The 13,510-nt window shown below is 38.0% G+C and overlaps 1 protein-coding gene across 1 annotated transcript; it reads left to right on the top strand.

Annotated features, from left to right (window-relative positions):
* Window positions 1-5,260: 5,260 nt before the first annotated feature.
* Window positions 5,261-12,191, top strand: LOC148195517 (uncharacterized). Its single transcript, XM_088094797.1, has 2 exons — window positions 5,261-6,431; window positions 12,121-12,191. Exons 1-2 carry the CDS (start codon window positions 5,261-5,263, stop codon window positions 12,189-12,191), a joined length of 1,242 nt encoding a protein of 413 aa, XP_087950923.1.
* The last annotated feature ends 1,319 nt before the right edge of the window (window positions 12,192-13,510 follow it).

Raw genomic sequence — 13,510 nt, 5'->3', positions numbered from 1 at the left:
ACTTCGATTTCTTTTTAAATTACCTAAAAGGTTAAGGGAGTCTCATACGAACGACTTTTGAACAAGTCTTTAATTGTGAAGATGAAGTCATAAGATGATTTTCATTAGGATTAATTTTAATTACTTATATACTTAATTTTTTATTACGTTGAAGTTGTGTATTTTGTTTAAAGATTTTTTTTTCTAAAACAAAGTCGTTTTAGGTATAGACGACGTCTTTCAAAATAATTTACATTGAAAGTTGTTTTTTTTATATGATAACTCTCATAAAATAAGTTTTATTGAAGTCATGAGTAGGTAACTTTTGTCAAATTTTGGCAAAAAAAGAAACTCTTAATCGTAATACCATGTCATGATATTAATCACAACTAAACTAAACACAAAATCAAAGTAATTATATCTTAACTTCAATTCAATTTGTATTAAACCAAAGTTATCTTTATTTTAAGAAAAGATGACTTCTCTTATTAAATTTTTTGAAAAATTTTAAATAAAGTTAATTATAAAGAAAGATAATTTCAGTCTTAACATAAAAGTCGTTATAAAAAAGATCAATAAAATTATTGATCAAATTAGTTATTAGTGATTTTAATCTTATCATAATGTGTTTTTACGACTTCACTCCCATAGTCAAAAGTCGTCCATAAACATAACAACTTCTTCCTAATGAAGTTCATAATGAAATTATGTTATGTAAGCAATGATCTTTCAAATAATTCTTTTAAAAGAGAGTTTAGATATGCGATTTTGAAATGTAATTGACTAAAAACCTAATTTTTATATATAAGAAAGTAATTAATATATGAAAAATATTGATTCTAATCTTATGTTATTTTTAAAAATTTTCTTCTTATCTTTACATTTTGTTTTTTCGCAGTTATAATAATTAGGATGATTTTTTTAACAATTTTTTAAAATGAAATATAAATATATAACAATTTTTTATGTAACAATAAGTAAATTATATTGTCTTAAATAATATAATAATACAAAGTTCATAAAATTTAAATAATATCTCTAAAAAAATTCGACTCGAATACCTGAAAAATGGTTAAATAAAAATATCTAATAATATTTACCATTAAGTAAAATAGTAGATTCAAGTATTATTGTTAGTCTCACTTAGGTACTTTTTTTAAGTTGGAAACCCACCTATCTTATCACCTTTAAACGTTCTTTTCTATGTTGCTTTTTGATGTCCTTTAGTCTTTGACTTTAGAGGAACTTTCAAAAATACCAAACAATTATTTCGTTGTTGTTTTCACTCTTTTCCTAATATAATGGTTATTCATATGCCAACTTGGTGTATTAGTGAATGGGACAATTATTAAAGTTTTGGACAGCTATAAATTTTATACTAGAGTTACCTTCATATGTCAACATACTTCTACATAAAAATCAACTACAACTTACTGTAAGAATAAGTTTCAAATAATCTAATACAAGTTATATCTTGAATATCAAGAGCTTAAAGATGCATCCATGAAGACAACTCAAAATTTTGTTTTCTTCACTTCCACTTCTCCTTTCTTGTCTTTTATTTCTAAAAATATAAATTGTTTTAATTTCTATTACGGGAGCAATAAGTTGTATTGGTTATTAAGAAACGTGAATTTCATCGCTTTGTCGCAAACCCGTTATTTTCATATGGTTTCTCATTGAAGAAAACTGTCAAATAGGAAGTAAAATTTTGGCTTATTGCAATTGAGAACAAGATTAGATCCTTATATTGTGTCTTTGATTTCTTGTCAATTTTATCTTGATTAATAGGCTGTGATTTTATCTGGGTTAATAGGTCCTGAACATTTATCAAATTTGGGAGTTCATGAGTATTTTTAGAAATGTAGACATGTGAAAGCCCAACAATTATAGTGTTTTTGTATCATGATGCTTGATGAATTTCTTCTTTGTATCAATTTAGTAGTTAATGCCCTTGGTTATTCAAAGCAATTTTGGCTGTACTCCAATAAGTGACATTGAGCCATTATTACTTGCACACTAATCAAGTATAAACAAGTTTAGGAGAAGTTAATTGAATCTTCTACCATTAACATTGCTAAAAAAGATTCAATTATAACTTAGCATTCTATGTTAATGTGGATTAAAATAGTTCAACTCACGAAATTAGTATCTAATGACAAATTTTTTAGCAATAGAGGTAATTTCAATCATGCTAGAAATTTTAACCAAAAAATGGTGATTTTGGATGACAATAGTAGTGGTAACAATTACCTATTACGCAATATGAACAAGTTTGTACCTATATACAAGTTTATCCATACATATATTAGATGAATTTATTAATACATTTTAGATGATTCTATTTATCATATAATTAAATGAGTCTTACAATATATATTATATAAGTTTGTACATTAAGAGAAAAATAAAGAGGAAGAGGGAAAATGTAAAGACCAAGTAATTTTTTTATATATAATATTATTTTAGAAGGGGTGGGGGAAGCAATTAGAAGTCACGGGGTTTGGTTGTATTTGGAAGTGGGGAGCAAAAAACGTCCGTGACCCCTCTCACATGATTTTGGCACCATTCAAAAGCTTAGGAGAATAAAAGGAGTTGAGGGATTCTGCACTGGGAGAGGTTTGCTACTGTATTTTGGTAAAGAACGTGAAGTTCAAAGTTGCTGGGAGAGATGAAGTGAAGAGCTTTGGAGTTGGAAGGAGATCCACACACTTGTATTTCTAGGTTCAAGAATTCACAAAGGAAGTCTTCAAGAGGTAAGGGGTGCTAGATTTTTCGTTTTGATTAGTTAATCTTACTGTTTTTGAAGAAATCTAAAAGCTTTAGAGTTAAAAATGGAGGTTTTCTGGTTTTCTGGAAAACCTGCGATTCTGCAGAATCTGCAGAATCGCGTTCGTCCAATTTGGTTTCAAATTGGACGTTCGTCCAATTTGGTTTCAAAATTTGGACGTTCGTCCGCTTTGATTTGAACGCTCGTTTTTCTTTAGCCTGACGAGCGTTCGCTCGTGCGTTGCTCATGCGTTCATCCATTGTAGATTGGTTTGGACGAGCGTTGACGAGCGGGGGATTTATAGTGGAAAGGTGAAATTGTGTACGTCTGTGAACGTTCGTTCATTTCCGGGTAAGGGAAGCTTACTTAATTTAACTGGTTTGATGTATGCTATGTGAACGTTCGTCATTTTACTGTTTGATGCTGCTATGATTTGGCTATGTGAACGTTCGTTATTTACATGAATATGATGCATGATGTTACTGTGATTAAGTTGCATGAACGTTCGTTGTTGAATGAATGAAAATGAAATATGATTGAATTTATGTATGAAGCATGAAATACATGAGATTTTGATGTTCTGGATCGTATGAGATGTTGGATGAAATGAGATATATGAAATCTGAAATTTTGAGTTGATATAAACGAATGAAATTATGTGATTTTGATGAGAAATGAACTTCCCATGAAATACTGTACGTTCGTCCTGAACGGTCCTTGACCGTTCGGTTTTTCCTTAGTAATATGGTTGAGATGTTGATTCTGCCATTTGGCTAAATCCTTGGTTGAGGACGAGCGTCCTCAACCTAGAATACTCTGTTTGAACGTTCGGTTTGGCACTGTAGAAATCTCGTACGTTTGATAAACTTCTCTCTTTTTGTACTTGCATATATATATGTAACAGTGCATATTCCGTTCGTATTACTTCTACAAAAATTCTCTTAGTTTATTTTCAAAGATTTATCAATCTGAGTCACTGAACGTGCGGTCTTACACCTGACGTTCGCCCAGAATAGCGTGCGGTCTTACACCGGACGATCGTACTGGAAGGTGTTCGGTCTTACACTGAACGTACGCTCAAAGTAGCGTTCGGTTTCATACCGAGCGTTCGTCCTAATAGTGCTCGGTATTATTTTGAGCGCTCGTCCTCTTTTCCCACCAAATAGCGTTCGTCCAATGAACAGTACCAGATTTAGAAATTTCTGAACTTAAACCGTTCGTTCTTTGATTCGAACGAGCGTCCTTTTGGGTCTCATTTCACAGCGTTCGTCCTCAGACTTATTGGGGACAGAACGTTCGTTTTTGATGGTTTTCTTAAGAATGATGAAAATGATGATAGAATGACGAATAATGAATGATGAACAGTATGTGAGATGAAATAAAAGTATGAATACATGATGAAAAGTGAATGATGAAGAGTATATGAGATGAATGGAAAGTTATGGTTTATGAAAGAGCGTTCCAAGGAGGAACGACTCAGAATTTGATTATTGTGAATTGTAATGTATGAATGTGGTAAGCTTAGCCGGTCGTTCATCCTGATATTCCGTGAGTACTTGTCCTCACGAAGAGGCAGTACGTCATGTGTGGGAATGGCAGGAGGTCCTAGTCCTGATGATTATTTGGACAGATAGGATTAACCTCGGGTGGCAGCTGATGAGAGTTCCAGTTACTACATCACCCGGGTGCACGAACACCGAAGCTACACAGATTTCATACAGTCCGGACAGTCAGTCGTGTTGAGTTTTAATTCGTGAATACATTAAAGTGGACTGTTATGTAATGAATGTGTATATTGAGATATGCATGTATGTTGAATTATTTACCTGAAATTGTATGTTGATGCATGAGTTAAATTACGTAAGCTTACCCTTTCGTTTCCTTGTGTTGTCTATTGTCCTTGTACGTCCGTCTTGTCTTTGCAATGATCATCCGTGTGGATGTGAGCAGAGGGAGAAGAGCGTTTGGAAGAGGCGCTGAATGAAGAGAACCTGGTTGATGTCGAAGTGAAGATCGAGCAGTGAGACCGCTTGGCCAGTAGTGTATTTTGTTGAACTGAGTGGTCGTTCGACCATCTCTTGATTTCGTTTAAGTTTATTTCGACCGTTCGGTATTTGTTCTGTGTGAACCGTTCGGTCAGGTTTCCTGTACGTTTGGATTTAAATTGTAAACTCTTATGTGTGACGTGCGACTTTAGCACATTCGCCGTTATGTTGGATTTGTACTCAAGGACGTTTGTCCTTGAGCGATCGTTAATTTCTCATTTCTTTAACTTTTAGTGTAAAAACTGATTGAGATTATTATTAAATGTGATTTCTAAATTTATAGTTATAACTGTATTTTTGGGATGTCACATTAGTGGTATCAGAGCAGTTTTGTTCTTTTAAAGGACACTGTAGGTTATGAGTACACTGTGTTTTTGCTGTGTGCTTAAATTGCGTTTAATGAGTTATTTTCAACTCTTTGAACAGGACTAAAGTTCATTTCTTTTCTCTGTTTCTCAGAGAACCTATGGCACCTAGACTACCTCCTCCTCCTCCACCACAGACCAATGAACATGATGGGTCCAACAACAACACCAGATTGTTGGAATCAATAATTGAGAGGTTACAAGAACAGAACGTTGTTTTAACGCAGCAAAATGCGACTGCCTTACAGAGTTTGGAGGCTGCTCGCGCAAGTTCTGAAGTCACTCAGAGACAGCTTATGGAGATTCTTGCAGCTACCAGGGGTACACCGGGAGCATCTGCTTCAAACACTACTCATCAGACTGAGTGGAGTTTGGAGAACTTTTTACAGCATCGTCCTACAAAATTTGATGGGAAGTGCCTTCCCGACGGAGCTGATCAGTGGATAAGGGACATGGAACAGATTTACGATGCCAAGGAATGTCCTAATGATCGAAGACTGGCATTCACGGAGTATCTGTTGACTGGAGAGGCCAGTCATTGGTGGTCTACTGCGAAGATGATACTAGCAGAATCTCACAGCCCTATTTCATGGAACGTCTTCAAGGAAAAGTTTTATGAGGAGTATTTCCCGGATAGTGTTCGCTTCGGCAAAGAGGTGGAATTTCTCCAGTTGGTACAAGGTAATATGTCTGTTTCGGAGTACACCAACAAGTTCAAACACCTGGTTCGCTTTAATACCCTTGCCACCAGTGAAGTGTGGCAGTGCAGGAAGTTTGAAAATGGACTGAGAAGCGATCTTAAGGTGTTGATATCCAGCCTCTGCATTAAGTCCTTTCCTGTTATGATTGAGAGAGCCAAAGTATTAGAGAAAAATGTGGCTGAAACAGAACGTCAGAAGAAGCAACAGCAGCAAATTAAAGGGCCGATCATGTCCAGGCCAAATCTGAATCGGAACAGGTTGCCGTATGCTCGTCCAGCACAACCATCAAATTCTCAGGCTATGGTTGTTGCAGGACAATCTGGACAGCAGGGATTAGTCAAATGTTTTAAGTGTGGAGGACCACACTACAGATCATCGTGTCCTCTGTTAGAGGGAACAAAATACTGCACTCGCTGTAGAAGAAACGGTCACATGGAGCACGAGTGTAATATGGGCGGACGAGCAGTACTGAGGCCGCCAAATGCTGGAAGAATGCAACAGGATCGGGGTGGAAGAGCACAAGCTGTTGGTCGAGTTTATGCGATAACAGGCGCCGAAGCTGCCAGTTCAGGTACGCTCATCACCAGTACATGTTTATTGTTTGGGAAGCCTTGCTGTGTGTTGTATGATTCGGGGGCGACACACTCCTTCATCTCGAAGGCGTGCGTCGAGAAATTGGGTATAACCGAACGCGAAATGCAGTTCGACTTGGTAGTATCAACCCCAGCGGCTGGTGAGGTTAGGACGTCTACTGTATGCGTTAAATGTCCTATAGAGGTTGAGGGGCGTAATTATAAAGTGAATCTCATCTGTCTACCCTTAAAAGATTTAGAAGTGATTCTAGGAATGGATTGGCTGGCTACCAACCGCATTCTCATAGATTGTGGTGCAAAGGAATTGGTGTTTCCGGACGAGTATGAAGTAGATCTATCTGTGACGTTCGGTCAACTAAAAGAAGACATCGGGGATGGCGCCAGTTGCTTTCTGATCATGACTCATTCGGACGAACGACTTGAAGGTTTGACTCATGAGCGATCGTCCATTAAACTGAATGGGGGACAATCAGTTGTGGATGAATTCCCTGATGTGTTTCCAGACGAAGTGCCCGGACTACCTCCTTCACGCGAGGTGGAATTTACTATCGACCTAGTGTCAAATGCTGGACCTATCTCTATTGCACCCTATCGGATGTCGCCAGCAGAATTAGCTGAACTGAAGGAGCAGATTGAAGAGTTGATGGATAAGCAGTTTATCAGACCAAGCGTATCACCTTGGGGAGCACCAGTACTCTTAGTGAAGAAGAAGGATGGCAGTTCTCGTCTCTGCATTGATTACAGGCAGTTAAACAAGTTGACTATCAAGAATAAGTATCCTTTGCCTCGGATAGACGACCTGCTAGATCAATTACATGGCGCGACCATATTCTCAAAGATTGATTTACGGTCGGGATACCATCAGATTCGAGTGAAGGAAGAAGACATTCAGAAGACGGCCTTCCGATCTCGTTATGGACACTACGAGTATGTAGTGATGCCATTCGGTGTGACAAACGCCCCAGCAATATTTATGGACTACATGAACCGTATCTTCAGGCCGTATCTTGACAAGTTTGTGGTTGTATTCATTGATGATATTCTTGTCTACTCCAAGAGCTATGAAGAGCATGAAGATCACTTGAGGGTTGTTCTAGGCATCTTAAGAGAAAAGGAGTTGTACGCCAAGTTCTCTAAATGTGAATTTTGGATGAAGGAAGTGCCATTTTTGGGACACGTGGTTTCAGCTGGAGGAATCTCAGTGGATCCGGCTAAAGTACGAGCAGTGTTGGAATGGGAGAGTCCACGTTCGGTAACTGAAGTTCGCAGCTTTGTGGGACTCGCAGGCTACTATAGACGGTTCATTGAGGGGTTTTCCAAAATAGTGACTCCGCTTACTCAGCTGACCAGAAAGGATCAACCGTTCGCTTGGACCGATCGGTGTGAAGAAAGTTTCCAGGAATTGAAGAATAAGTTAACAAGCGCCCCGGTATTAGTCATACCTGACACGGCTAAACTCTTCGTGGTATATTGTGACGCGTCTCATCAGGGTCTGGGTTGTGTACTCATGCAAGAAAAGAGGGTGGTTGCGTATGCATCTCGACAACTGAAGGTTCATGAGAAGAACTACCCAACTCACGACCTGGAATTAGCAGCAGTCGTCTTTGCCTTGAAAATCTGGAGACATTACTTGTATGGATCAACATTTCAAGTATTCAGTGATCACAAGAGTCTCAAATACCTGTTTGATCAGAAGGAGCTGAATATGAGACAGAGACGTTGGTTGGAGTTCTTGAAGGATTACGACTTTGAACTACTATACCATCCGGGAAAAGCAAATGTTGTAGCAGACGCTTTAAGCAGAAAGGTAGTTCACGTCTCCTCCATGATGGTCCGAGAGTTAAGTTTGGTAGAAAGCTTTAGAGATCTAAGGTTACAGTTCGACTTGGAACCGAATGTTATCAAATGCTGTACTCTTAGGATCTCCAGTGACGTGTTCGACCGGATCAGAGTGAAGCAGCGAGAAGATGAAGAGCTGGTGAAGATCTTGAACGCACTCGGTACAGATCAAGCAAAACATTTTAACACTGGAACAGATGGTATGCTACGCTACATGGGTAGAACGTGCATTCCGAATGATGGCGAGTTGAAAAGAATTATTCTTGAGGAAGGACATCACAGTCGTCTTAGTATACACCCTGGTATGACTAAGATGTATCAAGACCTCAGGAGCTCATTCTGGTGGCCAGGAATGAAGAGTGACGTTGCACGTTTTGTGGCATCCTGTTTAACATGCCAGCGAGCCAAGGCTGAGTATCAAAGGCCTGGTGGATTACTTCAGCAGTTAGAAATCCCAGAATGGAAGTGGGACAGCATTGCGATGGATTTCGTGACTCACTTACCTCGCACGGTCAGGAATCATGATTCCGTGTGGGTAATTGTGGATCGACTGACGAAGAGTGCTCATTTCCTAGCAGTCAATCTGAAGATGTCCATGACGAACCTGGCTAAGCTTTACATCAAGGAAATTGTTCGTCTACATGGAGTCCCGTCTAGCATTGTTTCAGACCGAGACACGAGATTTACTTCTCGGTTCTGGCGATCATTACAAAGTGAGCTCGGTAGCAAACTCCATATGAGTTCGGCTTATCATCCTCAGACAGACGGTCAGTCCGAGAGAACCATCCAGACGCTTGAAGACTTACTGAGGACGTGTGTCCTAGATCACATGGGCGTCTGGGATGAAGTCTTGCCTTTAGTGGAGTTCACATACAACAACAGTTTTCAAGCCAGTATAGGAATGGCTCCTTTTGAAGCTCTGTATGGTAGGAAATGTCGAACGCCCTTGTGTTGGTTTCAAGAAGGAGAAAAGGTCTTAACTGGACCAGAGCTCATTCAGCAGACGACTGAGAAGGTGAAGTTAATTCAAGAGAGGCTGAAGACATCCAGGAGTCGACAGAAATCCTACGCTGACAAGAGGAGAAGACCCTTGGAGTTCGATGCAGAAGATCATGTTTTCCTTAGATTGCATCCGACCACTGGAGTTGGGAGAGCGATTCGACCCAAAAAGTTGTCTCCCAAGTTCATCGGACCCTATCAAATCTTGAGGAAGATTGGACCAGTTGCATACGAGTTGTCTTTGCCGCCTCAGTTATCAAACTTGCATCCAGTCTTTCACGTTTCTCAACTCCGAAAATACGTATCCGACCCTTCTCACGTATTGGAGTTAGAAGATATTCGTCTTCGTCAAGACCGTACATTAGAAATGCAGCCGGTACACATTGAAGATAGCAACACCAAGTACTACAAGAGGAAAGCAGTCAGATTGGTGAAAGTCGTCTGGGACGAGAAGACGGGCGACTCTACTTGGGAAGTGGAAGATGCTATGAAAGACTTGTATCCCCATCTGTTCGAGACTCCGTCCTAATTTTCGAGGACGAAAATTTTTGTTGTTGGGGAGAATGTAAAGACCAAGTAATTTTTTTATATATAATATTATTTTAGAAGGGGTGGGGGAAGCAATTAGAAGTCACGGGGTTTGGTTGTATTTGGAAGTGGGGAGCAAAAAACGTCCGTGACCCCTCTCACATGATTTTGGCACCATTCAAAAGCTTAGGAGAATAAAAGGAGTTGAGGGATTCTGCACTGGGAGAGGTTTGCTACTGTATTTTGGTAAAGAACGTGAAGTTCAAAGTTGCTGGGAGAGATGAAGTGAAGAGCTTTGGAGTTGGAAGGAGATCCACACACTTGTATTTCTAGGTTCAAGAATTCACAAAGGAAGTCTTCAAGAGGTAAGGGGTGCTAGATTTTTCGTTTTGATTAGTTAATCTTACTGTTTTTGAAGAAATCTAAAAGCTTTAGAGTTAAAAATGGAGGTTTTCTGGTTTTCTGGAAAACCTGCGATTCTGCAGAATCTGCAGAATCGCGTTCGTCCAATTTGGTTTCAAAATTTGGACGTTCGTCCGCTTTGATTTGAACGCTCGTTTTTCTTTAGCCTGACGAGCGTTCGCTCGTGCGTTGCTCATGTGTTCATCCATTGTAGATTGGTTTGGACGAGCGTTGACGAGCGGGGGATTTATAGTGGAAAGGTGAAATTGTGTACGTCTGTGAACGTTCGTTCATTTCCGGGTAAGGGAAGCTTACTTAATTTAACTGGTTTGATGTATGCTATGTGAACGTTCGTCATTTTACTGTTTGATGCTGCTATGATTTGGCTATGTGAACGTTCGTTATTTACATGAATATGATGCATGATGTTACTGTGATTAAGTTGCATGAACGTTCGTTGTTGAATGAATGAAAATGAAATATGATTGAATTTATGTATGAAGCATGAAATACATGAGATTTTGATGTTCTGAATCGTATGAGATGTTGGATGAAATGAGATATATGAAATCTGAAATTTTGAGTTGATATAAACGAATGAAATTATGTGATTTTGATGAGAAATGAACTTCCCATGAAATACTGTACGTTCGTCCTGAACGGTCCTTGACCGTTCGGTTTTTCCTTAGTAATATGGTTGAGATGTTGATTCTGCCATTTGGCTAAATCCTTGGTTGAGGACGAGCGTCCTCAACCTAGAATACTCTGTTTGAACGTTCGGTTTGGCACTGTAGAAATCTCGTACGTTTGATAAACTTCTCTCTTTTTGTACTTGCATATATATATGTAACAGTGCATATTCCGTTCGTATTACTTCTCCAAAAATTCTCTTAGTTTATTTTCAAAGATTTATCAATCTGAGTCACTGAACGTGCGGTCTTACACCTGACGTTCGCCCAGAATAGCGTGCGGTCTTACACCGGACGATCGTACTGGAAGGTGTTCGGTCTTACACTGAACGTACGCTCAAAGTAGCGTTCGGTTTCATACCGATCGTTCGTCCTAATAGTGCTCGGTATTATTTTGAGCGCTCGTCCTCTTTTCCCACCAAATAGCGTTCGTCCAATGAACAGTACCAGATTTAGAAATTTCTGAACTTAAACCGTTCGTTCTTTGATTCGAACGAGCGTCCTTTTGGGTCTCATTTCACAGCGTTCGTCCTCAGACTTATTGGGGACAGAACGTTCGTTTTTGATGGTTTTCTTAAGAATGATGAAAATGATGATGGAATGACGAATAATGAATGATGAACAGTATGTGAGATGAAATAAAAGTATGAATACATGATGAAAAGTGAATGATGAAGAGTATATGAGATGAATGGAAAGTTATGGTTTATGAAAGAGCGTTCCAAGGAGGAACGACTCAGAATTTGATTATTGTGAATTGTAATGTATGAATGTGGTAAGCTTAGCCGGTCGTTCATCCTGATATTCCGTGAGTACTTGTCCTCACGAAGAGGCAGTACGTCATGTGTGGAAATGGCAGGAGGTCCTAGTCCTGATGATTATTTGGACAGATAGGACTAACCTCGGGTGGCAGCTGATGAGAGTTCCAGTTACTACATCACCCGGGTGCACGAACACCGAAGCTACACAGATTTCATACAGTCCGGACAGTCAGTCGTGTTGAGTTTTAATTCGTGAATACATTAAAGTGGACTGTTATGTAATGAATGTGTATATTGAGATATGCATGTATGTTGAATTATTTACCTGAAATTGTATGTTGATGCATGAGTTAAATTACGTAAGCTTACCCTTTCGTTTCCTTGTGTTGTCTATTGTCCTTGTACGTCCGTCTTGTCTTTGCAATGATCATCCGTGTGGATGTGAGCAGAGGGAGAAGAGCGTTTGGAAGAGGCGCTGAATGAAGAGAACCTGGTTGATGTCGAAGTGAAGATCGAGTAGTGAGACCGCTCGGCCAGTAGTGTATTTTGTTGAACTGAGTGGTCGTTCGACCATCTCTTGATTTCGTTTAAGTTTATTTCGACCGTTCGGTATTTGTTCTGTGTGAACCGTTCGGTCAGGTTTCCTGTACGTTTGGATTTAAATTGTAAACTCTTATGTGTGACGTGCGACTTTAGCACATTCGCCGTTATGTTGGATTTGTACTCAAGGACGTTTGTCCTTGAGCGATCGTTAATTTCTCATTTCTTTAACTTTTAGTGTAAAAACTGATTGAGATTATTATTAAATGTGATTTCTAAATTTATAGTTATAACTGTATTTTTGGGATGTCACAGAAAAAAAGAAGAGAAGGAAGAAAAAGAAGAAAAAATAAAAGAAGAGGAGAAAGAAGAGAAAAATGACAAAATTTTAAAATATACCTATGAACAAAATTAATCAATAATTATTTATTGATTTTGGTTTTTGATAATTATTAATAGATTTTGGTCATTTGATATTACCAACAAAATTTTTTATTTGTCAATAAAATTTATCCACAAGCATTTAATCGATAGACTTTCTATGACCGACGAGTTGTTAATAATTTTGATTTATCAACAAATTTTGATCATTATTTACAATTTTTTATTATTTGTTAGTTGGTTTTTTTTGTATTAATAAAGTTTCAAATATGTCATATTTTTCGTGAAGGTAATTATTTTGTTAACTTTTGAGATTCTAATATATTAGACTTAGTGGCCAATATATATATATACACGCGAGAGTGTACATGTACACCTCCTGATTTTATTAAAATTATTACTAAGTGTCTAAAAAAATTATTTTAATCCCACTAATCTTAGATATTTAATCCCGCTTGCCCTCCTCTATGATAAACCATATGTAGTTCAGAGTGTACAAATATACCACTTTACATTCAAAGTAAATTGCTTTCATTAACTTAGGGTCTCGTATCCACCACTTACTTGGTTTAATGTTCTTCATTTATTAGTTTAAACTTTAGTAATATGTATCAATTCCTAGATTTGTTTTATAACATTCTATTTATTAGAGGTTTGGTTGTATGTTTTTTTAGCATGAATTTAGTTTGATCTCCATGTTTTTGTGTTTGTTTTTCCTTTTTCTTTTAAGCAGATTTCCATGTGATAATATGATTGTTGAACTTTGAATCATAATAACACCTAACAAGTAGATTTTTAATAAAAAATTAAACTACCATGTATCATTAACTAGTCGCGCATTCTGAGGGTTCGGAGTCAATCACAATTACACCGTGAAGAATAGCATATTTATTTCTCCCTTTGTTTTAAAAATGCCTA

This window comes from Vigna umbellata, chromosome 7 (assembly GCF_029865625.1).
Source record: "Vigna umbellata cultivar VRB3 chromosome 7, Vumbellata_1.0, whole genome shotgun sequence".
In the NCBI taxonomy this organism is placed as follows: Eukaryota; Viridiplantae; Streptophyta; class Magnoliopsida; order Fabales; family Fabaceae; genus Vigna; species Vigna umbellata.
Note: the sequence above shows the minus strand (reverse complement) of the source record. Positions and strands in the feature narration are given on the sequence as shown.

Excerpts from the sequence above, each read along its gene's own strand:
- LOC148195517 (XM_088094797.1), top strand. The coding sequence starts at position 5,261 with ATGGCACCTAGACTACCTCCTCCTCCTCCACCACAGACCAATGAACAT. Across the intron at positions 6,432-12,120 it reads CGCCGAAGCTGCCAGTTCAG|AGGGAGAAGAGCGTTTGGAA; the intron begins GTACGCTCATCA and ends GGATGTGAGCAG.